At 41.1% G+C, this 27,183-nt stretch overlaps 1 protein-coding gene across 3 annotated transcripts in view; it reads left to right on the top strand.

Annotated features, from left to right (window-relative positions):
* HACE1 (HECT domain and ankyrin repeat containing E3 ubiquitin protein ligase 1) overlaps positions 1 to 27,183 on the top strand; it is a 160,367-nt gene that overhangs the window by 52,186 nt on the left and 80,998 nt on the right. For 2 of the 3 annotated variants that reach the window (XM_073627002.1, XM_073627004.1), the window contains 3 exons: positions 4,775 to 5,021; positions 21,183 to 21,526; positions 26,712 to 26,780. In XM_073627002.1, coding sequence (XP_073483103.1) covers positions 4,775 to 5,021; positions 21,183 to 21,526; positions 26,712 to 26,780 — 660 coding nt within the window. The remainder of the gene's footprint in view (positions 1 to 4,774; positions 5,022 to 21,182; positions 21,527 to 26,711; positions 26,781 to 27,183) is intronic. The other variant, XM_073627003.1, reaches the window with a different exon arrangement.

Raw genomic sequence — 27,183 nt, 5'->3', positions numbered from 1 at the left:
TAATGTTTTTATTGGACGCTGGGTGTGTGCAAATGTTGATGTGAATTATACTGGCAACTGGAGGAACAAATAGATCATCCTACTGTACCTTGTATGTTAGTGTGCTTTTGTTTGCTGCTAATATTTTAAAGCGACTCTGTCATAAAGGCAGTGTGAGGGATGCCATTGCTGGTCTTTCTGAAATGCTAGTCACCTGGCTGTGTCTGACTTAAAGTGTATTTATGGTCAAAGTGTAAAATCAAAAATTTCAATAGTTTTATTTTATTTCTAGCCACTCCTAATAATACAAACAATCTTGAAGTTTGTAAACTTACTTTGTGAAGAACCCCCCGCAGGTACTGTCTTGATTTCTGTGACACGTGTTTACTTTGCCCTGTGCTGCTGTGTCACACATTTCACAGATCCTGTCTACTGAATTAGAGGTGCTGAGAGGTGGCATTTTAAGAAGTGGAGTCAGTGCAAGAATCGATACTTGGTAGCAAGGTACAATGGGATATGTAGTCCTTAGAAATTGAAAGTAAACGGCAGAGAAGGAGGAGAAGCTGCAAAGCATGCAGGAGGCCAGGAAGTTGTAGATAGAGATGACCAACAGACGGGCAGTAATCACAACATGAAAGATGATTACTTAAGCTTATATTGGATTGTAAAAAATTAGCGTTTTTCTGCTTGGTTCCCAATGCTTAAAGGAGTTGTAAACTCAAGGTTTTTCATCTTAATGCATTAAGGTGAAAAATCTTCCGTGCTGCAGCTGCCCCCAGAGCCCCCCTTTTTTCTTACCTGAACCTGATCGTTCCAGAGTTGAGGACGAACCCAGCAGCTCCAGCCCCTGTCTCGGGTCCTCATTGGATAGATTGATAGCAGCAAGAGCCATTGGCTCCCGCTGCTGTCAATCAAATCTAGTGACACGGGGGCAGGACCGAGTCCTGCTTTCTGTGTTAATGGACGCAGCAGCAGGACTTGGGAGCATGCCCACACGAGTGCCCCCATGGAAAATGGCTCACCGTGGGCACACTCAATGAAGAGGAGGAGCCAGGAGCGTTTTCGGGGGACCCCAGAAAAAGGAGGATCAGGGCCGCTCTGTGCAAAACCCTTGCACAGAGCATGTAAGTATAACATATTTTGTTTGTAAAAGTTTTTTTTTAAATCACTTTAACTATGCAGAATTCTATTTTTCTAATTGTCCCTGATCTCACTTGTACACTCAGTCCCTCTAGGCCCTGCACTCGTAAAACTACATGAGCTTCTTTTCCAAGCATAGTCAGATATTTTTGGCTCCATAGAATTCGATGGAAATGCTGGTAAACGCATGCGATGGAAGTTTTTAAGCTTGAAGAAATTCCTCTCCTCCTATAGAACTGCTCTCCTCCCCTTTCCCAGTCCAGGAAACCAATTTCTGAAGCTTGACACACATGCAAAAACACCTGTTATACGCCTGAAAAATGCCTATAAAAAAACTCTTGAAAAAGTGCTTGAAAATTACCAGGAATATGCTCTACTTACTTGTGATTGCAGTCTTATGCCCCGTACACACGGCCGTATTTTCCGACGGAAAATGTGTGATAGGACCTTGTTGTCAGAAATTTCGACCGTGTGTAGGCTCCATCACACATTTTCCATCGGATTTTCCGACACACAAAGTTTGAGAGCAGGATATAAAATTTTCCGACAACAAAATCCGTTGTCGGAAATTGCGATCGTGTGTACACAAATCCGACGGACAAAGTGCCACGCATGCTCAGAATAAATAAAGAGATGAAAGCTATTGGCCACTGCCCCGTTTATAGTCCCGACCTACGTCACCGCGTTTAGAAGGATCGGATTTTCCGACAACTTTGTGTGGCCGTGTGTATGCAAGACAAGTTTGAGCCAACATCCATCGGAAAAAATCCTAGGATTTTGTTGTCGGAATGTCCGAACAAAGTCCGACCGTGTGTACGGGGCATTACAATGCTGATGTTACAAAATGAAAGTGTGTTGTTACCATAGATCTTTTGAATCACAGAGCATACTTTAAATGAGTGTCAGAAAAGTGTACCTCATGTCTATATTTATTACAGGTCAGCTACTCCGATAGTATATAAAGCCAAAGCCTCAACATGGCAGCCAGTGAACTAGCATTCCCAAGTGAGAGTTCATCAGTGGCCACCACCATGATCCTCTCATTGACCGTGTTGCTGTAAAGGTTTAGATTTTGCACTCTCGCTTGGTACTGGTAGACTGAGGCCCCTTGCACATGGTGCTGTTCAGCTAAAGTGTGTCCCTCCAGGCATGTTGGTATGCCCAGGAGGTGACAATGCTGTGTCCAGCCCTGCTGCAGCCAGCCCGTCAAAGTCTGACAGACTGCGGCTGAAATGGGACTGAATGATGTTCTGAGTGGTATCTGAGTTTAGGGCCCTGTGCATTCAGGGACAAAGGTCCAGCACACAAAATACCTGTGTTCCTGAATGTACAAGGCCCTAAACACTGGTGTCACTCAATAAAACGTTCAGCTTCATTCAGCTGCACACTTCTATAGACTTTGAAAGGCTACCTGCAGCATGGCTGGATGCTTCATCTGTCCTTAGGTGCACTAAAACGCTAGGAGTGATGCACTGCAACTGGACAACCCTGTGTGCAAGGGGCCTTAGAAGTGCTTTTATGCACATTGGTCACTGAGATTAAAAATTAAAAAAAAAAATTAAACAAAAGGGATGGTCTGTACATGTTTACGTAGAAAAAAGGCATACATTTTTATCGCCTGCTATAAGAGTTTTGGCAGGGGGAAAATGCTGAATGCAGCATCCTGGGTATTTCTCATGTATCGTTTTCTTGGTCCTGTTAAGGACATCACTTACATGTAATCATATATAAAATCCATAAATTGTATTTCAAAAAGCTTGGAATTTTGGTATAAAATTTTGGGATTTTTATTTAATATGTGTGTGATGTCCTTAACACTACCAAGAAAATCCACATTTCTTCTAGTCAACATTTCTTTTATCTAAATGAATTTTGGATGTAGTTATTTTTTGTTTTACTCTTATGGCACTCTCTTTGCAGTTTTTTTATTTCTGATGTTGGCCCTGTGTATTAGAGCAGTAAGCCCTAGCCACTGAAACAGAAGCTGCAATCATTTGATGTGGCTCTCTGCAGACTCTTATTACCCAACTACCTGAGTAGTTGCTTTATATTTTATATTTTTTCAAAGCTAATCAAAAGCTGCTTTTATCTATTAAAGATTAAAATTATCACGATAACTTTTTTTTTTTGTTTGAAACATTTTCCAAATTTTGCCGTGGTTATGCTCTGCTATTTATTTGTGAACATGGCATGCAAGTTAGGCTGCTTTCACACTGAGGCGCATTACAGGCGCTATTGCGCCTGTGAAGAGCCTCTCCTCTCACTCCAGTGTGAAAGCCTGAGTGCTTTCACACTGGTGCGGTGCGCTTACAGCACGCCAATAAAAGTCCTGCAAGCAGCATCTTTGAGGCGCTGTAGGAGCGGTGTATACACCGTTCCTACAACGCCCCTGCCCATTGAAATCAATGGGTGGCACCGCTGGGCGCATTTAACCCTTTTTCGGCCGTTGGTGAAAAAATGCGCTTAAAATGGCAGCGCTTTACCGCCAACGCCCCAGTGTGAAAGTAGTTTTAGAGTTTGTGTGTGTGTGTGCGCAACAAGCTTGGAAAATTAGTAGGACATTGCTAGTTTGAGACTCCCTGCTTTAAAGTGATTGTAAAGTCACACTTTAAAAAGTAAAAAAATTACAAATATGTTATGCTTGCCTCCTCCTGTGCAGTTGGTTTTGCACAGAGCAGCCTGGATCCTCCTCTTCTCGGGTCCCTCTTCGTGGCTCCTGGCCCCTCCCTCCTGACGAGTGCCCCCATAAACCAGCAGCTTGCTATGGGGGCACCTGAGCTGAGCTGCAGCCCTACGCAGCTGCCTAATGGCCCCGCCCCCTCTCTCCCCTGATTGCCCAACTGACTTTGACAGCCATGGGAGCTAATGGCACCACAGCTGTGCCCCAGGCAGTCAGGAGGAGAGTTCCGGACAGCCAAGGGAATTGTGGACATTGCTGGACAGAGAAGGGGCCCAGGGTATTTGTTGGGGGTGCTGGGGGCCTGTTAAACACAGAAGGTTTTTTATCTTAATGCATAGAATGCATTAAGATAAAAAAACTTTTACCTTTGCAACTCCTTTTTAAGCATAAAAAATGACTGCTTACAAAGTTAGGTGGCCTTTAATCACCCACTATCTTGTATTTCTCTGGGGCTTCATTGGTGTCATCTTTGAGATGGAGGTTGGTACTGTATCACTGAATAAATTGCGTGAATGATTATGCAATGCGTATATTTATCATATGTTCATGGATACCTTTTTCTTACATCTGTAATATTCTATGGCAACTAAACCGAGCAGTCTGAACCCCAAATAAATCCATTAACCTGAAAAAAAAAACCCTTTATTTTGGGTGGTCTCCTATAAGCTAGTAATGAAAAGCAGCTTTCTGTCTTTGTTATTGCTGCTTTTCAGCTTAGATGAATGGAAGATAGAAATAGAAATTCCAACCCACTCAGTTGCTTGTGATGTTGATCCTAGTCATTCAGTACAATTGTTCACATACAATACAGGTAGTGATCGAGCGGCTGATGTATTCTATGACCATGTGTTTCCATGTGAGCCCAACTTGTCTTTGTTGTTCAGGGTGTTTTGTACTGTTTTATGATACAGTGAACATATTTGTGATATATTTGATCCTATTGAAATTGTAAAACCATCACTCGTCTTTCTCTAGCCTCTCTAGCAGTTATGAAGCTCAGATGAAGAGTCTGCTGCGTATTGTCCGGATTTTTTGCCATGTTTTTCGCCTCGGTCCCTCCTCTCCCAGTAATGGAAATGACATGGGCTACAATGGGAACAAAACTCCAAGAAACCAGGTGTTCAAGGTCAGAAAAGTATATGACGCTTTTAGGAAGATAGACGTAAAAGAGATGAATATGACAAAGCATGCAATCATTTATCAGACCCCTTCTTCACAGGACGTAAGTTTGGATATATCATGCATGTCACTTTTTAGTTCAGTTCATTTACTTCCCTCTTTTTTTTCCTCTTGGCCAATCAGACTAGCATTTCACTTTCCTTAATTTTATTTCTTTATTGTTATAACCTTTCCCCAGCTTCAGATTTGCAGCCCACTTGGTTTATCCACTTGACCTACAGAAGGTTTTACCCCCTTCATGACCAGGGCATTGTTTGTTTGCTTTTCAGCACTGTGCTACTTTACCTGGCAATTGCTCAGTCAGGCAATACTGTACACAAAGGATAATTTTATCTTTTTTTTCCACACAAATAGAACTTTCTTTTGGTGGTATCTGATCACCACTGTTATTTTTAATTATTTTTTTATAAGTTTTGCGGTATAAATACAAAGACCGAAAATTTGGGGAAAAAAAATTATTTTTTACTTTGTTATAAAACTTATCCAATCAAATTTCTTTATATATTTAGGCCAAAATGTATTCTGCTACATGTCTTTGGTAAAAAACAAAATCCTGTATATAAGTGTATATTAATTGGCTTGTGTGGAAGTTATAGGGTCTGCAAACTAGTGTGTGTGTGTATATGTATGTGTATATACATACATTTGAAAATTGATTAATTCTGATGTACTGACGGCCTATTGCATTTCTTGAGACCCTAAAATGCCAGGGCAGTACAAATGCCCCCCAGATTACCCCTTTTTGGAAAGTAGATAGTTCAAGGTATTTGGTAAGAGACATGGTTAGTTTTTTGAAGTTGTATTTTTTGTTACTTTTTATTTTTTTCATTTTCCAAAAAATTGTATTTTTTTTTATTTTATCACAGTTACAGTACAGCGTCATCGGTGATTAGGGTTAGAGTGCTTTCTCACTGAAAGCGCTGGCCCTTAGCGCTAAAGGCTTTTTGTCAGCTAGCCGGGTGCTTTTAACACCAAAAAAAAGGGTCTCAGGCACTTTGAAAGTGCTGTCCAATTATTCCAATGGGCAGAGCATTTTGGGAGAGCTAAATACAGAGCTCCCAACCTGCCCCAAAGATGCTGCTTGCAGGACTTTTCAGAACGTCCTGCAAGCGCACCACCCGAGTGTGAAAAGTCACACTGGAATGATTGGGGGGTAGTTTTCTGGCGTTTAGAAGAGGCCATTTCCAGTGCTAAAGCTCCTGAAAACCATCCCAATTGAAAGGGGTAACACTAACTGCTGACAATATGTAAAAGAAAAAAAAAATCTATTTAAAACTTTTTTTTTATTCCCTAAGTTTTCTTTTTCTTTCTTTAAATTTTTGTAATATTCTGTTTTCTGAGTAATTCAAAGTCCTACTCTTGGGTTGGGGGGGGGGGGGGTGGTGTGGTCTGGGAGATAATATATATATATTTTTTTAACACTATTATTGCTTATTGAGTGATGATCACTGTTATAAGTAATTGATTTAGCTGTCATGAATGGCTTTCTTTCATGACCGCTTTTGATCTGTGATTAGCTACAGCTATTCACAAGGTACAGGGTGCTGTGATCGGCTCATAGCTATGACATGGTGCCTGGGCCAATCACAGCATCACAACAGTAAGCAAAACAGTCATGAATGGAAGCTATTTATGACTTTCGTTGACATTCTAATCATGTGATCTATGATTAATCATAGAGATTACATAATACCGAGTACCGCTCACCACGATCCGCTGTGCCCCGTCTGATGGTGCCACTGTGCACCCCAGGGTGCATGTGCTTAGCGACATACTGGTACGCTGCTGAGCCTGCAGCTGCCACCTGCCTCAGTAAATGTACTGTGGCAAGGCGACAAGTGGTTACTTTTTTTTTTTTTTTTTTCTTCTTTTTTTTGACGTTTTTATACCACAACAATAAAATGTGCTATTTAAACATAGATGTATGCATAAACCACTTTGTATACATTTTTGGCTATCCAATTGAAGTCTACCACTTTTTTTTTCCTCTTTATTGTCCTGTGCTATGATTAACAGATTTTAAATTGGAAATGCCCTAAAGGTATTGTACACTTTTTCAAATGTTTTTGTTGTTTTAACTAGATTAGTAGTGTAGTTATATTCCCTGTGCTGTTTGTTTTGCCTTACCTTGTACTCATGGGCTCACTTGTTGTGGCCGAAGTTTGTAGTGTCACGGCTGATCTATTCCATTATGTCCATGATTTGCTACAGCTAGCCTGTCCCTAATCTAGAAAAGAAATGTGCAGCGCTATAAATCATATGAAATAAAGTGCTATGCAATGCAGTGAAAAATTAATCAAATTAAAAAAAATCGTATGCATTAATTCATAAAGGTTCCACATATAGTGAGTGTTAGCAAGAAATTATAATAAAACATTTTTTTTTATCAAAAAATCCATAAATTGAGAATCAGTCCTTCAATGAGTAAAAAGGGTAGTTGCAAATGTCCAATACACAATAGAAAGCCGCAGTCCATACATATGTGGGAACATCACTTGAATTGAAGTGTGTGGTTCTCCTGGAAAACACCCCAAAAAAATCTCTCCGCCACTTGCTGTAAAGTGGGGGGCTTACTAGATGGTTATGACCCTGGTTAGGGTGGTCAATATGGGCCTTAGTGAATGTATTGGAACATCAATGGCACCTACATTACTGGTATTTTTGACGGAAAGATGCTTCAGGCACTCCTGCCTGTCATTGAGGATGCAAGTCCTCAGCCAGATATCAAGCAGAGTCAACCAGGTAGCTCATCATATGAGTGAAACAAAGAAACCAACCATAGTGTAATCCAGTATTAAACATTTAATAGATCTAAAATATTGCACTTACATGGTGAAAAAGCATATACTAGGAGCAAACAAATCCTCTTGCCAGTACCCAAAATGGCCGCATCTCTAATTGCCAAAGGGCTGGGACAGCTTCCGGTTTTGGTTTACAGCATCCAATGCATGCCTGGCCAGCTGCTGTGTCACATCATAAATTTGGGAGTGCTAATGTAATTTAAAAAACCTCTTCCAGCTGCATGGTAAGCTCTTTTTTTGTGTGTGTGTGTGTGTGTCATATCTAATTACTGTTTAGCTAGCTCTCACCTGCCACAGCAGTAGTATGAGACCCAGGAGTTGTGGGAAGTTCTCGGGCTACAGACAGGGGTCATGCGTTAACCTGTGCAGTGCCATGCCACATGCCTCTTGTATCCACGCAAACTGCTATCAAAGGAATTTGAAGATGTACTGTAGGCTGTGCTTACAGGGTAACACATGATGCTGTGATACTGCATGATCAGTGCACATCTTATGCATGTGAAAAACGCAGGGTTCAGGTAGGAAGGTTTATAATGCCTTTTTAGGAAAAAAATTATTTGAGTAGAATGAAGCTTTCCTTCTGCACCACAGCAGTTCTCTATGCTGAGTAGCAGCCACACTCCTTGTTACCTGTGTGCTCTTACAGACTTGTAGTGTAGAGGGGAGATGTGTCTAACCACTTGGATCACCAAGTCACATTTTCTGGCATCTTTTGGACTACACATGGATATTTAGACACCCAGTGCAACTTATGTAGCTGGAATGTAGAGGTAAAACTTTGAAAATTGATATTTCTACAATGCCTGACTCAAAATTAGTCAGTTGTTGGCTGCCATTGCTGACTCCCCAAAGAAAATGCAAGTTTCCTGGCGTTAAAGCGTAACTCCACTTTTGTGGAGAAAAAAAAAACATTCCCCCCTGGGTGATCTATGTAAATTGCAAGGATTATAGCAATCTTTGTTGCAGATTCCTACTTTTTTTGTTATTCTGAAGAAATTCATGTGTGTTTGTCTGGGCCTAATGGGAGTGGGTGTAATGGGAGTGGTTTCATAATTATCAGTCAGCTGTGCAGCTGAAGAGCACTAATGAGGAAAGCTGCTGGGCCTTCATCCCTTTTAGACATGTTCCTATTAGGAGTCTCTCACCAAAAATGACATTTTTGTTGCAGGGGTTGCCTGAAATCTGACTTGTACCTTAGGCAGACTTCTGGAAAATTTGGTGAGCCAATCACACAAGCAGGAAATGTTTTTGGGGAGTGGTCAGTAAAGATTCTGTGTACAGAACAACTCCATGTAGCCATATTGCATTGCATTGCATTTAGAGAAAATTACAGTGGCACAGATTGGAAAGGTAATTTTTAATAACATTCAATTACAATACGACTTGTGTCACAATTGTATACGCTATTATTTTTTCTTTCTTTGCTATTTTTTTTCCCACGAAAGTGGAGTCACTCTTTAACCACTTAAGGATCGAGCCTCTTTCTGAGATTTGGTGTTTACAAATTAAAAACATTTTTTTTGCTAGAAAATTACTTTAAACCCCCAAACATATTATATATATATATATATATATATATATATATATATATATATATATATATATATATATATATAAAATTTTGTTTTCTAACACCCTAGAGAATAAAATGGCGGTCGTTGCAATACTTTCTGTCACACCGTATTTGCGCAGCGGTCCTACAAGTGCACTTTTTTTGGAAAAATACACTTTTTTTAAATTAAAAAATAAGACAACAGTAAAGTTAGCCCAATTTTTTTCTTATATTGTGAAAGATAATGTTACGCCAAGTAAATTGATGCCCAACATGTCACGCTTCAAAATTGCGCCCACTCGTGGAATAGGGACAAACTTTTACCCTTTTAAGCCTTAATTCACAGACTCAGAACAGGTATGTAGCTTGGCAGATCTGCCTGTGTTTTGTTTCTTGTATTTTCTGGGTCTGTAACTCTGAAAGTAATAAAGTTGCTTCTTAAGGAAGTACTTTTCTCTATCTTTTCTCTATCTTACATCATAGGACACAGGGCATCTTCATATCCATTATAATAGTTATGCTGCCACTTTGATGTTATTGGACAGTGGGGAAAAAAAGTCAGTAACCCCCTCCCAGGAGGCATAGACTCTGTTTTATGCTAGTGTGTTAGGCAATGGTCATATTTGTGCAATCTCTGCACATTTTACTCCTTTTTCAGCTATTTTGTTCTCAGAGTTCTCGATGGAAACAGGGGACTGGCTACATCCAGATCTATTACTCACTGCCCAGAGGAATAGGGCCAAGAGCCATGACCCTGCCCTGACAGAAACTCTCCGCTCTAAGCAGCTTCTCCTCACCTCCACTTTAACCTTAAAGGCTAACTGAGCCATCTATGCTCACACCTCTAAAACAAGCTTCCACATTTATCGTAGGAAATCCATAACATAGCAGTGACAGATCGTCTAACGCATTTCACCCAATCAGGGCTTAATCTTAGTGATTAAGCCCTGATTGGGTGAAATGCATTAGAGGGGGTGGGCCTAGGGTGGGGACTGCCAGTGTTCGGATGTGCTACAATGAATGCAAGTTTGTGATTTCATCCGGTTTATGGCGGCTCTTTTCTTTTAGCAGGTAATTGTTCAGACCTCTATGGTCACTACCTCTGGGTAGGAGGATCTTACAGGTAGCTGTGTGACTTTCTAACCTGTGTTCGCTAGAGTTTTTGGGGCCTCTTGGCTTGCTGCTGTGTTGCCCTCTCCTCCTATTCAGTGCTTTTAGACATTCCTATTGTAATGGATATAAAGATTCCCTGTGTCCTTTGATGTATGATGGAGAAAATTGTATTTTTGGTTTACCTGTAAAATCCTGGTCTTGGAGTACATTGCAGGAACATGGAACCTGCCCCTTTTTTCCTTTGCTGCTCATGGCTTGCTTGGCTGGGAAGAGATTCAATCACCTGAAGGTGGCAGCATAACCTTATCATAATGGATAATGATGTTTTACTGCCTCGGTAACAGAAAACAAAATATTATGAGGCACTGTAAATGCAGGCCCTAGCTTTTTTTCTTTTTTTTTTTTTTAAGTACCGTCTCACCCATTTTCTCTGTCAGGAACAGATGAAAAGTACAGGAACAAGTGAAAAGTATTAGGAGCACTGTAAGTGCAGGCTCTGGCTTTTTGTATTGGCAAGCTCACCATGCAAAAACCTTTTTAGCCAGAGTGCTCGCTACATCACGGTATCTTTCAGCATAGTAGTAACCTATCTATTAATAAAGAAATAGCAAAAACATGTACCAGCTAAATTCTTTTTTTAAAAATTGTAACATTCATTTGTTGTTCCTAAAACCATTTTAAAACCAGATAGTGATCCTTATCGGATGCAAGAATCCCCTGTATTTGTATTCAGCATTAATTAGTCCTTGCAACCTTTCATAAACGGGACTTGGTAGCACCTTGTCTCTAATATGTATTCTTTTCATGCCTTCACACACCTGTTATATGCTTACAGAACTCTCACCTTAAAACAGTGAATATCCAGCCTCAAATTACAAAGTAATATCCAGCCTTCAAATGTATCACTCCAGGATCCTCTTACTGGTATATTCACGCCTTCCTGAAACCCATAGTGTAAACCAGCATCCGGACTCCAATCCACCAGACTTTAAACTGCTACTAAATCTCTATAGGCTCCAGTTGGAATCAAAGAAAAAAAAGAATGCCCTCCATAGTGTAATAAGTTCGAATACAGTGATATTTATTGCAAAAAAGGGGACTTTTACATCAAAATAAGCTTTAAAATCGCATAAGAATAAAAACACGGCGTTTGAGCGCTTTCTCACTTCACTTCCGGCCACACCCTATGCGTTACATCACAACACGTGACTTCATCGGGGGATCAGTTCCCTGATGAAGTCACGTGTTGACGTAACGCGTAGGGCGTGGCCGGAGACAGATGCGGACCGGAAGTGAAGTGAGAAGACGCTCAAACGCTGTGTTTTTATTTTTATGCGATTTTAAAGCTTATTTTGATGTAAGAGTCCACTTATTTGCAATAAATAACCCTGTATTTGAACTTATTACACTATGGAGGGCATTTTTATTTTTTCCTTTGATTCCAACTGGAGCCTATGGAGATTTGGTAGCAGTTTAAAGTCTAGTGGATTGGAGTCCGGAAGCTTGTTTACCCTATGGGTTTCAGGAAGGCGTGAATATACCAGTAAGAGGATCCTGGAGTGATACATTTACTGTTTTAAGGTGAGTGAAAGCACGAAAAAGAAAACATATTAGAGACATCCCTAGCATGAAGAACCATATGGATTAGATGCTTTTGGGACTTGATCTAATGCACCATTTTTGCTTATTTATATTACATTGTTTGTGATAATTTTATTACTGCGCAAGATCACTTGTTTATTAATTTTTTATCTGTGTATTGTGAACACAAATAGGTTTTGCAGCCAGTTTTGAGTTTCGGATTATCACAGTTTTGTTAATTCATTCACATTTTTAGTATCAGTTCACTTGCTAGCATGAAGGACCTTCACCCTCAGTCCTCTATTTATTTATTTAGGGTTTACAAAGCAATACCCAATCACATGCAAGGAAAAATAAACGGCATTTCTGCTTGCAAGATTGAATGATAGAAGTCAGATGAGTTTACCCTTATTTACTAAGCTCTAGAGCAACTGCACTTGCAAAGTGCACAGTCTATTTGCCTTTAGTAAATCAACCCCAGTGTTTCTTTACAAAATAGACCACCAAGTACAGGTATTAACAGCATTAGTTCTGTGCGATAACCGTTCCTGACAGACTGCATTTACCATTCAGAGGTATAAATCCCGAACACCCTTGTGTGGTAAGGAAGCATCCTTAGGTTGGCATTGATGGCTCATTTTTGGTGAACAGCCAGTAGGCTGATCGAAAAGGAATTAATGGATTCCCCCATCCACACATGCAAGGTGGATGGAGGACTCCTCCCATTGCGCCATTGTATTTTGACAGCAGGACTCCTCCGCTGATAAAATACACTGATCAGCGTTTGCTGCCAGCATTTAGCTGGTAGCCTCAGCTCTTTGAAAGGAAGTTAGAAATGAATGGACCCTGTGGATTAGCATGGCTACCCAGCAACTAACTTTTTAGAAGGCGGTCATATTTTAGGGCTGATGCAAACATTATACTTTTTTAAGTTTTAGTTGATGAAGTAATATAACTTTTATTTTTTTCGTTATTAAAAATACACTTGTTTAGTACAACTTGCCTGCATTGGTGCAAGAATTAGCCAGCTGCTTGTTAGGATTACATGTATTTTTTGAAGGCACACTTCTGAATGGTGCCCCATTCACATAAATGCTAGGATAAGATGGAGGTCAACGTTGAACCAATTTTTTTCACAGAACTGTCCTTGCTCATACCTACCTTTTACAAGAGGAATGCTTAGCATGCCAGTTTAGTTGAATAATATGCAAGGGCTATTTATACATTCTGGTGTAGGAAAAGCTGTCTAAATTATGTGTTGAAATTTTGATAATTTAGCTGTAGTTCTTTTTGTTCTATATTGTCTGATTCCAATTTTAAGGTTTATCTCACGGATTGACCTGTCCTGTTCTCCTCCATCCTTGTTTAATTTTCAGTTAATGACCCTTGTGTTTGGTAACTTGTTGGAAACCAACATGCAACAAAAACTGAAAATAATTGCTAGTAGCAGTTAGTCGCATTCAGCTGGACTTGTTCTGTGATGTTGAAGATGTTTTACCACTTTTTTTTTTTTTTTTTTTCTTTCAAGCAGCTTCCGGAGTTCTAATTAACTTGAGTGTGTGGCAAATTGTGTTCAGCATTACAGAAGTCCAGTTAAATGTGACTATTAGCTGTTCTAACGTACGTCTTGGATAAATGAGAACCCTCACAGACATATTTAAAAAAATAACCTTCTGTAAAACAAGCTGATGAGAGAGCTGCTCAATATCAATCCTATTTTTTAAAGCACTTTGATATAGCTGTAAGGTTTGCGCAGCACCACTCTCAGAAATTCTGATTTTTCACTAAGCTTTCCTCTGAGTTTTACTGCATAGGACAGGTTTTAAGTCTGAATAAAGTCATAGAGTGAAGCTTGAGGTTTGTGGAGGGAGAAAATCCACTCTAGGTAAACTAGGAACTGCAGTCTGTTCACATAATTTGTAATAAAAACATCTTTGGCATTCTGAAGCTTCCCTCCAACCACTTTGCATATTTTATATATACTGTGATTCTGTACTTGCCAAATATGCTGCAGAAATCTCCCTCCACTGAGTCTGGCTGCAATCATTTTAACTGTGGGCAGCTAAAGCTGCTGCCTGTTAACTTCCTGGATTTACACACACACACACAGCACAGAGGTACACCTCCAGTTCTGCATCTCCCATTGGCCCTCTTGTGACTCATCCCCCCTCCCTTCCTGGCAAGCTCTCACAAGAGTGAGATAGCTGTGCATGATGTCATAAGTCTGGGCTAATGACTTGACAAGAAACAGGAAGTGGGCTGTATAAGAGATTTACTGGCAGAAAAGAAATGTTTTACTATCCAAAGTTAAAACCACAAGGGCAGAAGATTTAATAGATGGAAAGATGAAAAAATGACTGAAGTTTTGCTTTTAAAGTGGTTGTGATACACAGAGATGAAAAAAATCCTCCTACATAAGTTGTACCTGTTTATCTTCATCCTTGTCTCCTCTAGAGCGCTTTAAAGTACAGAATGCAGACAGCATTTCTGAGATCCAGAAGGTGGGGGCAGGGATCTGATTTAACACACTGCACAGCATGAATACATAGCTGAGTGTAATCTGAGATCTGTGTGAAGGCACAGATTAACAGTCTAAACTTGCAAAACTGAGGCTGTCAGTCACTTGCTGTGTGGGTGGGGGGTGGGGCTGCCTCCCCGGTTTCCAAAGTATCACGTTTTCAGAAGTGACAGATTGCAGAAGTGAGATCCTTCAGATGACTGAGCTGCAGGTAGTACCTTTTTACAGGTGATTTGCTTTGTTGCCCACCCCTCAGATGGACTATTGAGGGAATTATTTCCCACCCCTCTGGGTTTATGAACATGCTCTTGTTGCTGCTTTGCTATAAAACTGAGACAGACTGGTAGTAGGTGGGGTTACTCTGGGCTGGTTTATAATTACTGATTGCCATTGTCCACGCTTCCTGTAGGCAACAGTATAACCCAAAGATATAGGACTTTGTGTCCTTCAAAGGGCCTCAAAAGGCAAGTACAAAAATCTTTTTTTCATTTTTTTTTTTTTTTTTTTGCCAAGTGCGTTTGTATGTTTTTGCTGGTCTTGTTTTCTGTGTGTGTGTGTATATAATATAATATATATATATATATATATATATATATATATATATATATATATATATATATACACACACACAGTCAGGTCCATAAATATTGGGACATCAACACACTTCTAATCCTTTCAGCTCTATACACCACCCCAATGGATTTGAAATGAAACGAACAAGATGTGCTTTAACTGCAGACTTTCAGCTTTAATTTGAGGGTATTTACATCCAAATCAGGTGAACAGTGTAGCAATTACAACAGTTTGTATATGTGCCTCCCACTTTTTAAGGGACCAAAAGAAATGGGACAATTGGCCGCTCAGCTGTTCCATGGCCAGGTGTGTGTTATTCCCTCATCTCATTTACAAGGAGCAGATAAAAGGTCTAGAAATCATTTCAAGTGCTATTTGCATTTGGAATATGTTGCTGTCAACTCTCAATATGAAATCCAAAGAGCTGTCACTATCAGTGAAGCAAGCCATCATTAGGCTGAAAAAACAAAACAAACCCATCAGAGAGATAGCAAAAACATTAGGTGTGGCCAAATCAACTGTTTGGAACATCCTTAAAAAGAGAGAACGCACCGGTGAGATTAGCAACACCAAAACGCCCGGAGGACCACGGAAAACTACTGTGGTGGATGACCGAAGAATTCTTTCCTTGGTGAAGAAAACACCCTTCACAACAGTTGGCTAGGTCAAGAACACTCTCCAGGAGGTAGGTGTATGTGTGTCAAAATCAACAATCAAGAGAAGACTTCACCAGAGTGAATACAGAGGGTTCAACACAAGATGTGTAAACCATTGGTGAGCCTCAAAAACAGGAAGGCCAGATTAGAGTTTGCCAAACAACATCTAAAAAAGCCTTCACAGTTCTGGAACAACATCCTATGGACAGATGAGACCAAGATCAACTTGTACCAGAGTGATGGGAAGAGAAGAGTATGGAGAAGGAAAGGAACTGCTCATGATCCAAAGCATACCACCTCATCAGTGAAGCATGGTGGTGGTAGTGTCATGGCATGTGAGCATGCATGGCTGCCAATGGGATTGGTTCTCTTGTATTTATTGATGATGTGACTGCTGACAAAAGCAGCAGGATGAATTTTGAAGTGTTTCAGGCAATATTATCTGCTCATATTCAGCAAAATACTTCAGAACTCATTGGACGGCACTTCACAGTGCAGATGGACAATGACCCAAAACATACTGCAAAAGCAACCAAAGAGTTTTTTTAAGGGAAAGAAGTGGAATGTTATGCAATAGCCAAGTCAATCACCTGACCTGAATCCAATGGAGCATGCATTTCACTTGCTGAAGACAAAACTGAAGGGAAAATGTCTCAAGAACAAGCAGAAACTGAAGACCGTTGCAGTAGAGGCCTGGCAGAGCATCACCAGGGATGAAACCCAGAGTCTGGTGATGTGTATGTGTTCCAGACTTCAGGCTGTAATTGACTGCAAAGGATTTACAACCAAGTATTAAAAAGTGAAAGTTTGATGGATGATTGTTAATCTGTCCCATTACTTTTGGTCCCTTTAAAAAGTGGGAGGCACATATACAAACTGTTGTAATTCCTACACCGTTCACCTGATTTGGATGTAAATACCCTCAAATTAAAGCTGAAATTCTGCAGTTAAAGCACATCTTGTTCGTTTCATTTCAAATCCATTATGATGGTGTATAGAGCCAAAAAGATTAGAATTGTGTTGATGTCCCAATATTTATGGACCTGACTGTGTATGTGTGTGTGTATATATGTGTGTGTGTGTGTGTGTGTGTGTGTGTGTATATATATATATATATATATATATATATATATATATATATATATATATATATATATATATATATATATATATTATAATATAATTTTTTCCCTTTTGCGTATTATTTAAAAGAATCCAGTGGATGGTTAAGCTGTATAGTATGCCTTATGGTGAATGTCCATCCTAAAGTGATTTATTTCATTATGGTTGGAACCTGTTGGGTTGTAGGGGTGCAACGGATCAAAAAACTCACGGATTGGATCGTTCCTCGGATCAGAGTCACGGATTGGATCATTTTTCGGATCAGCAAATAATAATTGAATTTGCAAAAACCTGTGAAAATTCCACCACCATATAGTCCCCACTGTAATATCAACGACATCTCCCCCACTGTAATATCCAAGTCATCTCCCCCACTGTAATATTGGCTGAGCATGGCTGGGTATCGCCGAGTATTACCGAGTATTGCAGAGTATGGCTGGGTATCACCGAGTATTGGCAGGGTATGGCAGAGTATTGGCGAGTATGGGCAGGGTATGGCAGAGTATGGAGGGATGGCTGAGCTTGGATGGATGGATCCATGAATGTGACTACAATTGTCACAGAGCAGCGCTGTGGGCACTACAGATCCAGCCCACAGCGCTGCTGCCATCCGATCTCTCCCCTCCACTGTACAGATCAGTACACAGAGGGGAGAGAGGAACTGGGGTCATGACATGACGCCAGTTTGTTTACAAGTGATCGCACTGTCATTTGACGCGGAATTCTTGGTTTGGCGGAGCATCTGACTCCGTCCTTGTGAAGCACTAGAGTTGTTGAATATAATCGCAGCATTGGTACATCGTGATTCAGACGTTCATGATGCTGCGAGACTGCCGAATCAATGTCTGATGACCTCATCTGTTGCTCTGTGTGGTACTCTGCCTCTCCGGGAGAAACAGAGGCAGAGCCTGCCTGGTGGATAAAGCCCCCTCCCCTTCTCTGAAGCAGAAAGTCAGCTTATGAGCTGACATCCAGTACCTTGCAGGGGGAGGAGCTCAGAGACCCAACATCAGGAGAGGCTTCACTGGAGGCATCAGAAGGAGAAAACGCACTGAGCAGCATGGAGAAGGGGAAATCCACTGACACTGAGAGCTGGTGAGTGCCAGTGTCACTGATCCCATCCTTCCACTACCATCACCCCTCTGCCACTGATCCCATCCATCCCTCTGCCACTGATCCCATCCATCCCTCTGCCACTGATCCCATCTATCCTTCTGCCACTGATCCCATCCATCCCTCTGAAAAGAGCACCATAAAGTTGTGTATGAATAAGTGATGTGGATAAGTGCTGTAAACACAAATCAATATACAAAACAAAAATACATAATAACCATAACATAAAAGTCCAATCACTAAGTGAAAGAATGTGAGAAAACTTCTTAGAGTATGTGTCCAATTGTAAAGACTGTGGTCAATTCTTTAGTGACAAATAAAGTGATGTAATCACAGGAGTAGCTGTAAGGCACATTCAACACAGGATAGGCATTCGTCTGATGAAAAATTTAGATAAATACTTCTTACCAGAATTGGTCATTCAGGCCTATGGTCTGAAACGTAAAGCTCCTCCTTTTAGGGTGAGAGCTCATTCTACCTGGGGTGTAGGAACCTCCTGGGCTTTTTGCCATCAGGTATCTGTCGCTCAGATTTGTAAGGCTGCTACCTGGTCTTTAGTGCATACGTTCACAATTTTATCAAGTGGATGTTCGAACAGCCGAGGATTTGGCTTTCTGCCGCAGTGTACTGTGGGCTGCCGTATAAGGTCTGATGGCTATTGTTTGGCAGGGTGTCTCCCTCCCCTCAAGGCTATTGCTCTGGGACATCCCAGCAGGTAATGAATATTAGCCTGACTCTGTGTCCCATGATGTATGAAAAAGAAAATAGGATTTTTTCTCATACTTGCCTGTAAAATCCTTTTCTTTGAGTACATCATGGGACGCAGAGGTCCCTCCCCTCCATGTTGTTTTTTTTTTTTTTTTTTTTTATGGATTCAGTGCTTGTTACAAAACTAAAGTCCTGTATGGGAGGGATTATATAGGGGATTACTTCCTGTCTAAAGACCTTTTGGTCTTCCAGTGTCCATTCACTTGGATATGAAGTATAACCCAGCAGGTAATGAATATTAGCCTAACTCTGTGTCCCATGATGTACTCAAAGAAAAGAATTTTACAGGTAAGTATGATGAAAAAATCCTAATTTTTTTTTTCTATCTCAGGCTTTCCAGCCTGGAGGAGAGATGTGGGGTCCTATTGACCCCACATCTTTCCATAAAGAGGACCTGTCATGTACTATTCCTTGTAATAGGAATAAAAGTGATAAAAAAAAAAAAAATTAAAGGGAAAGTGTAAAAAATAAAATAAACAATGAAGAAAAAAAAAAAAGCAAAGCGCCTCCCATCCCCATATGAAGCGAACGCATACGTACGTCGTGCCCACATATGTAAAAGGCGTTCAATCCACACATGTGGGGTATCGCTGCAAGCGTCTGAGCAAGAGCAATAATTCTAGTCGAGGATCTCCTCTGTAACTCTAAACTTGTAACCTGTAAAGATGTTTAAAGCGTTGCCTATGGAGAGTTTTAAGTACCGAAGTTTGGCACCATTCCACAAGTGTGTGCCCAATTTTAAAGCGTGACATGTTGGGTATCTATTTACTCAGCGTAACATTATCTTTCACATTATAGAAAAAAATTGGACTAACTTTTTTCAAACATGTTTGAAAAATTGCTGAGTATGAGCACCGATGGAAGCTGCAAAAGCTGAGAAAATAGGTTCTGTGGGCTGAAGGCAGTGATGGTTGTTTTGTATAACTTCAGCCTCAGACCTGGTCACTCCGTGGAAGTAGGGGGCTTCATTCCGGAGGGCTGTAAAAGGTTTTCCATAAAAGATGAAAAGAATTTAGTGCTACACTTTAACCATCGATTTGATGTCCTCAAAGACTACCGCAAGATAATCCTGAACTCTATGGTGGACAATGTCTATGGAGAGGAGCTGAGGGAAAGCTTCTTCCCCTTCTAGGAGGGGTCAGACACCATTGGTTGCTTCCAGTTTGAGCAAGACACGATCATCATACAATTACCTACCGGAAATCCTCTCTCCTTTCCAGTCCGCTTTCTCATAGAGGCGATCTCCTACTTGTCTGTGGTGGGGCCTCCAGCTCAAGTCCATCACACTAAAATGAAGAATCCTGCAGTAGAGGAACCACCTGTCCCACATGTCCATATCCAGGTTCTGTGAAATGGCCATAGTGGACGAAGAGATCCTAATCTTGTTTTGTAACCCCCTCTCATCTGCATTCCTGCTGCTCATGTAGACATACATTGTGCTTTACCCAGTACTAGAAATGGATTCCATCTACCTTTTTTCAAATAAAATCCAGTTAAGTTTAAAAAAAAAAAAAAGAAAAATTGCTGCGCAAATACCTTGTGACATAAAAAGTTGCAATGACCAGCAATTTATTCCCCTGTAAAAAAAAGAAAAAAAAAATTATTATATATATATATATATATATATATATATATATATATATATATATATATATATATATATATATATATATATATATATATATATAGTGTGTTCAGGGGTCCTGAGTAATTTGCTAGCAAAAAAAAAGATGATTTTTACATGTAGGCGTGGAGTGCCAGAATTGGCCAGGTATGGAAGTGGTTCCTAAAATATAAGCCATTGCTCTTCCATATCCAATTCTCTGCAAAATTCTTAGCTACGCTTCCTTCACCTCATTCATGTGTTACTAGTGGTATCTTTACACTAGAAAGGGTTATCAACATAGCAGAGGGTTGCGTGCTTTAAGCCATTAGGATACCAGTTTACAGATGCGGTTTGAACCTAAGATTGAAGCACCTGACTGGTGACTAAATGTTCAGATTTAAATATATTCCAACATCAGGTAAAAAGACCATTACAGAGTACACACGATTCCATCAGGTGTTAAAAATGGAAAAAAAAAATGTCTGCTGACTGGATTAAGAATACACAGTAATGATATTTGATTCAGACTGGCAGTGAAGTACAGAGTCTGTCAGCAGCTGTGTTTTTTTTTTTTTTTTTTTTTTTTTTTGATGCACAGTGCTGTTTAAGCAAACTAAATGACATTTGGTTAACAACATTTTTCACCCACTTTACCATTACTGCAATTCTATTCTGTATCTACTTTTCTCTTGTTCTTTTTTTAATAAAACCTGTTCATAAATGACTTATTTTTCCTGAAATATTATCATGTGCAGCAGTTTGCTATGAACTGTTTATTTTTTTCCTTTTTTTTTTTTGCAGCCCTTAGAATTACTTTGGCATTCTTTAGATGAATGGTTAGTGCTTATAGCTGCTGAACTGACTAAAAACAAGACAACATCCACCAATATTGCCAGCCTTTTGCTGAAACAAAAGCCAGTGAATCAACACGATATTTCTATAGCTCATCAGTCAGACTTTGGAGAAGACGGGAGCCCAGAACATCTTTCAGTATCACCAAGCACAGGACACTTTGCGAGCTGTGAAGCTGCCGTCAAACAGGAAGCTGTTGCAGATGGTCAGGACGTTATCTCAATGACAGCAAATAGGCTCAGTGCTGTCATTCAAGCCTTCTATATGTGCTGCTCCTGCCAGATGCCTCCCGGGTAAGTATTTTTCATTCATCTGCATCAAGTATAACGTTTGCTTGGATGTTAAATCATTTATTTAAAAAAATAATTTTTATTGTAATTTTTTTTTTTAACCATTTGCTAAACTCGCATGTCTGTGTACCATTTGTAAAAATATTACTGTATAATCTAGCTGTTAAACTCAATGGACAGCATTTTCAATATGCATATGTTGAAATTGTTTGCAAACAGTTACTAGCATTTTTTCTGAGTTGAGAAAAAGTCATATAATTTAGTTTTGACTTGTTGCTTCTTGAATGTAACTGATGTGCCAATAAATACCAATGAAGATCTATTACTAACTGAAATTGATGAGATAAGGGAAAGCATGTATGTTTTACCAATGCCACGGATCTCTCCTCTACAACTCTGCCCGCGATTTCAAAATGCCCAGGTCTGAATGACAAATCGCACAACGCACATTTCAGATGCCGTTCATTTGAATGGCTCCTAAAAATGTGGTGCCGTTCTGCCACAATTATTCTGCGATAAATTGCAATGCAATCACGGAAAACCGCGTCATGTGATGCTTGTCGCCCAAAAAAAAGCTCAGGAGCTTTTTTTTGGGTGACATGCTTCACATGATGTGGTTTGCCATGCTTGCGGTGCAGTTTATTGCATGACAATTGAGGCAAAACCGCACCGCGTTTTTAGGTGCCATTCAAATGAATGGCATCTGAAATGTGTGTTGTGCGATTTGTCATTCACACCTGGGCGTTTTGAAATAGCAGGCAGAATAGCGGCAAATCTGCCCGCGATTAAAAATGCCCAGGTGTGAATGCAGCCTTAGAGTTTTCATGTACACACTGCATACGTTTACTGCGACCGCGGGAAAACGCAAAATGTTTTTTATGCTTTCCTGCGGCCAGTGGTCAAAATGTTCCTATCCTGAATGCGATTCTTCAGGAGAGGGAGGTTGAACCTCACCTAACCGCAGCAGCTCCTAAATACTGCTAAAAGCCTGTGTACATTGACACATAGGCTTTTATGGAGTTGAGTTTAGGAGCTATGGTAAAAAAATGCCAAAAGCGCCTAAACTCAAGTTTAGCAGCTGCTAGTGTACATGAAGCCTTACCTTGTAAAAAAACCCATTCAGTTCGAAATGTAAATGCAAAGCAAAATGTTTGTGTATAAATCTAAAAAAACTGTTCTAAATACCTTTTTAAAAGGCAGGCTGTGCTCAGATGAATGCAAATAAGAAAACTGACCATGCAGGGATAGATATGCTCTCATGCCTAGCATGGTCTCTTTGAAAAGCAAAAGCAGGGGGACAAGCAGGAACACCAGGTATTTCACATAAAGGAAGCAATACTAAGAGAACAAGATACTTTTTCATACAACTACATGGTACAGCAGGCACATATTAGGAGTATTAAATGTTGGGAAAACACATACTTTAAAGCTGCAGCAGAATACAATACACAAATTAAAGTGATATTAAATCCAAACATTTTATATATTACAGCTTGCTAATCAATGGATGTGATGGCTGCATTGGTTTTCTTTTTTTAGGCTTGATTTCCCTTCTTCCACCTGGTGATCCAGCAAGTAACACACTTCCTGTCTAAGCCCCCTTTCACACATATACGACTTGTCCCACGATTTTGGACTGCAAAATCGCATAACAAGTCATTCTCCATGATTTTCAATGACTACTATTCATATTGGCACGACTTTAAGTCGTGCCGACTTCAAAGTAGTTCCTGCACTACTTTTTTTTTTTTTTTTTTTTTTTGAAGTCGGATCAAAGTCGAATTCCGTGTTAACTGATGCGACTTGTGCATTAAGGGGAACTCCACGCCAATTTTTTTAAAGAAAAAAACGGCATGGGTTCCCCCTTCATGAGCACACTGGGCCCTTTGGTCTGGTATGGATTTTAAGGGGTCCCCCCCAAAATCCATACCAGACCCTTATCAGAGCACCAGCCTGGCCAGCCAGGAAAGGGGGTGGGGACGAGTGAGCCCCCCCGAGCCGTACCAGGCCGCATGCGAGAGGAGGGAATACCCCTATGGTGGGACTTTATAGGCACTACCACGTATAAGAAAATATAGATGGATGAATGTAGAAAATTTTTATTCAAAATAACATCACAAAACATGAAATATACATGTAATATTGGGACACAATTATACATAAATGCGGGTATATTAAAAAAAGTCAATAAAGGGTCATGTAGTTTCCCTGAACCAGGTGCGTTTCGGAAAATCTTTCCTTCATCAGGGTTCACAAAGAGAAATTTACATATTATATTCATTGACACTGCACATAAATATCCACATGATTAAAAAGGGAATTTCATGACCCCACGCTTGGCCCAACGGACGTGGCATCCACTGGCTGACCATAGAACACTATGCCTGACCAGAGAATCCCAATGGTATTGAAAGACACCACACCCCCAGAATAGGGTAGGGTGCCTATGTGCGTGCTGGGTTCCAAAAAGTGAGGAACCTCAACCCAGAAATATCAGCATATACAGGTAGGTAGGCTGGTTGGCAGATGTAAGGAGCGCAGATAATCCTGATGAATCGTCTCAAAATGGGACAGCTTAAAAACCTCTTCAGCACTCTCTCTTGCCCAACCGTCCTATTCCCTACCTTGGGATTCTCTAGTCAAGCATAGTGTTCTATGGTCAGCCAGTGGTTTCCACGTCCATTGGGCCAAGCGTGGGGTCATGAAATTCCCTTTACTTTTAATCATGTAGAGATTCATGTGCAGTGTCAATGAATATAATATGTAAATTTCTCTTTGTGAACCCTGATGAAGGAAACATTTTCCGAAATGCGTCTGGTTCAGGGAAACTACATGACCCTTCATTGACTGTTTTTTAATATACCCACATTTATGTATAATTGTGTCCCAATATTACATGTATATTTCATGTTTTTTTATGTTCTTTTGAATAAAATTTTCTACATTCATTTATCTATATTTTCTTGCCTATAAAGTCCCACTATAGGGGTATTCCCTCCTCTCCCACGACTTATTGGGATGTTGCACAGCCATTTATGGTACTCCCTGTCAGACTTTCTCTTTTTTACCAGGCTGCATGCCCTCAACATGGGGGGGTGGGTGCTTTGGGGCGGGGGGGCAGGGCCCCCCCACCCCAAAGCACCTTGCGCCCATGTTGATGAGGACAAGGGCCCCTTCCCGACAACCCTGTCCGTTGGTTGTCGGGGTCTGTGGGCGGGGGGCTTATTGGAATCTGGCAGCCCCCTTTAATAAGGTGGCCCCCAGATCCCAGCCCCCCCACCCTATGTGAATGAGTATGGGGTACATCGTACCCCTACCCATTCACCTGGGAGAAAAAAATGTCAATAAAAAAACACACTAGACATGTTTTTAAAGTAATTTATTAGGCAGCTCCGGGGGTCTTCTTCCGACTTCTTGGGTCTCTTCCGACTTCTCCGGCCTCTTCTCCCGCTCTCTGGTGTCTTGTCCCGCTCTCTGGTACCTTCTGCCAGGCTCCTCTGCTATCTTCTTCCAGCTCTTTTACTAGCGTTGGCCCGGTCTTCTCCGTCGTCTTCTTCCCTCTTCTCTTCCGATGTTGACACAACGCTCTCTCCCGCTTTAATGCCATGTGCGCGGTGCGCAACGATTTATATAGGCATGGGGCGTGCCCCCTTATGACATCAGAGTCCCATCATGCCCCGGGCTGTGACATCATAAAGGGGTGGGGTCACGGGTGACATCACCCGATGACCACGCCCCATGCCTATATAAATCATTGCGCACACAGCATGTCTTGTCAACATCGGAAGAAGACGACGGAGAAGACCGGGCCAACGCTAGTAAAAGAGCTGGAAGAAGATAGCGGAGGAGCCTGGCAGAAGCCACCGGAGAGCGGGAGAAGAGAGTGGAGAAGTCGAAGAGACTCCCGAAGTCGGAAGTAGACCCCCGGAGCTGCCTAATAAATTACTTTAAAAACCTGTATAGTGTGTTTTTTTTAATTGACACTTTTTTCCCCCCAGGTGAATGGGTAGGGGTACGATGTACCCCATACTCATTCACATATGGTGGGGGGCCAGGATCTGGGGGCCCCCTTATTAAAGGGGGCTCCCAGATTCTGATAAGCCCCCCGCCCGCAGACCCTGACAACCAATGGCCAGGTTTGTCGGGAAGGGGCCCTTTTCCTCATCAACATGGGGGCAAGGTGCTTTGGGGCGGGGGGGGCAAGGTGCTTTGGGGCGGGGGGGCGCAGGGCCCCCTGCCCCAAAGCACCCACCCCTCATGTTGAGGGTATGCGGCCTGGTACGGTTCAGTAGGGGGGGGGGGGGGGGGCGCTCGCTCGTCCCCACCCCCTTTCCTGACCGGCCAGGCTGGTGCTCAGATAAGGGTTGGGTATGGAATTTAGGGGGACCCCACGCCGTTCTTTCAGCGTGGGGATTCCCCTTAAAACCCATACCAGACCGAAGGGCCGGTATGTTCATGAAGGGGGAACCCATGCCGTTTAAAAAAAAAAAAAAAAATTGGCGTAGAGTTCCCCCTAATTATTTGGTAATCAGTTGCGTCCCTGCTTGTCAAAGTCATGTCAAAATCGCGGCCGCAAAATTGTGCGACTTTGGAGTAGCACAAGTGTGAAAGGGGCCTTAGTGTGACTGCGTTCTAGATCAAGTAGTAAAGCGGACACCTTTGAAAAGCAGCATTGTCAGTCTGGGGAGAGGGTAGTGTTAGAGGATTTGGATGGAGTTGACTTTTTTTTTGTGGTAATCTGATCAGATGAACTATTTTCATATTACTTGGTTTAGTAACACTTTAAGTAACCCATATCTGAAATTGTCTAAGCAAGTGACTATAGTAAACTGATGTGTTACTGGGTGGGGGGGTTATTGCATTTTGCTCAGTGTAAGGCTTTACATAGTTAGGTTAGAGCTGCCTGGATAATGCAGAATCCACCCTGAACACGGTGACCGCACAACCAATGGATTTTTTTTTTTTTTTACAGTGAGAAACTACCATTTGCTGGCCTGGCTCCATACACTGAAATATTTCTGGTTGCTCTGGGTTGTTGCACTTACTCATCATTTCTGGCATTTGCAGCGTGGTGTTGAAAATGCCTTTTTTAAATTCAGTTGTGTATCTGGTGCGCCTCTTTGTCTACTATACATAGTTGACCAGATTTGTCTTTTAAATCTAACACGTTTTTTAAACTACTTTTCAGATTGACATCCCCTCGGTTCATTGAATTTGTATGCAATCATGATGAAGTTTTGAAATGTTTTGTTACAAGGTAAGTTAAATCATTATGCACAAGTAATATTTTGTAGTAAGTGAAATTTAAATTGCTGCATAATAAAGCATATGGATTACTTGCTTAATGGAAACCTTATGTAGGCTACATTTAGGCCTTATTCGGATGTGCATGAGACATTTTTTGGCGCTTGCCAAAATTTGCCAGATATGCAGGAGTTGGTGCACGGACCCAATTACACACTCTCCGCGTTCAGGTCTATGAACCCACTCCTGAATGCCGGGCAGATTTTAACATGCAGCAATTGTGCGGGCACAGTTGTATCTGTATCCACTTCTATGAATAGCAAAGGAGAAATGCATAGGCTGCCAACGTTTTAAAAATGCTGCCCGTCTGTCATGAGTAGTAGCAGTGATGTCCAAACTACTTATCTGCACACATT

This window comes from Aquarana catesbeiana, linkage group LG04 (assembly GCF_042186555.1).
Source record: "Aquarana catesbeiana isolate 2022-GZ linkage group LG04, ASM4218655v1, whole genome shotgun sequence".
Classification (NCBI taxonomy): Eukaryota; Metazoa; Chordata; class Amphibia; order Anura; family Ranidae; genus Aquarana; species Aquarana catesbeiana.
Note: the sequence above shows the minus strand (reverse complement) of the source record. Positions and strands in the feature narration are given on the sequence as shown.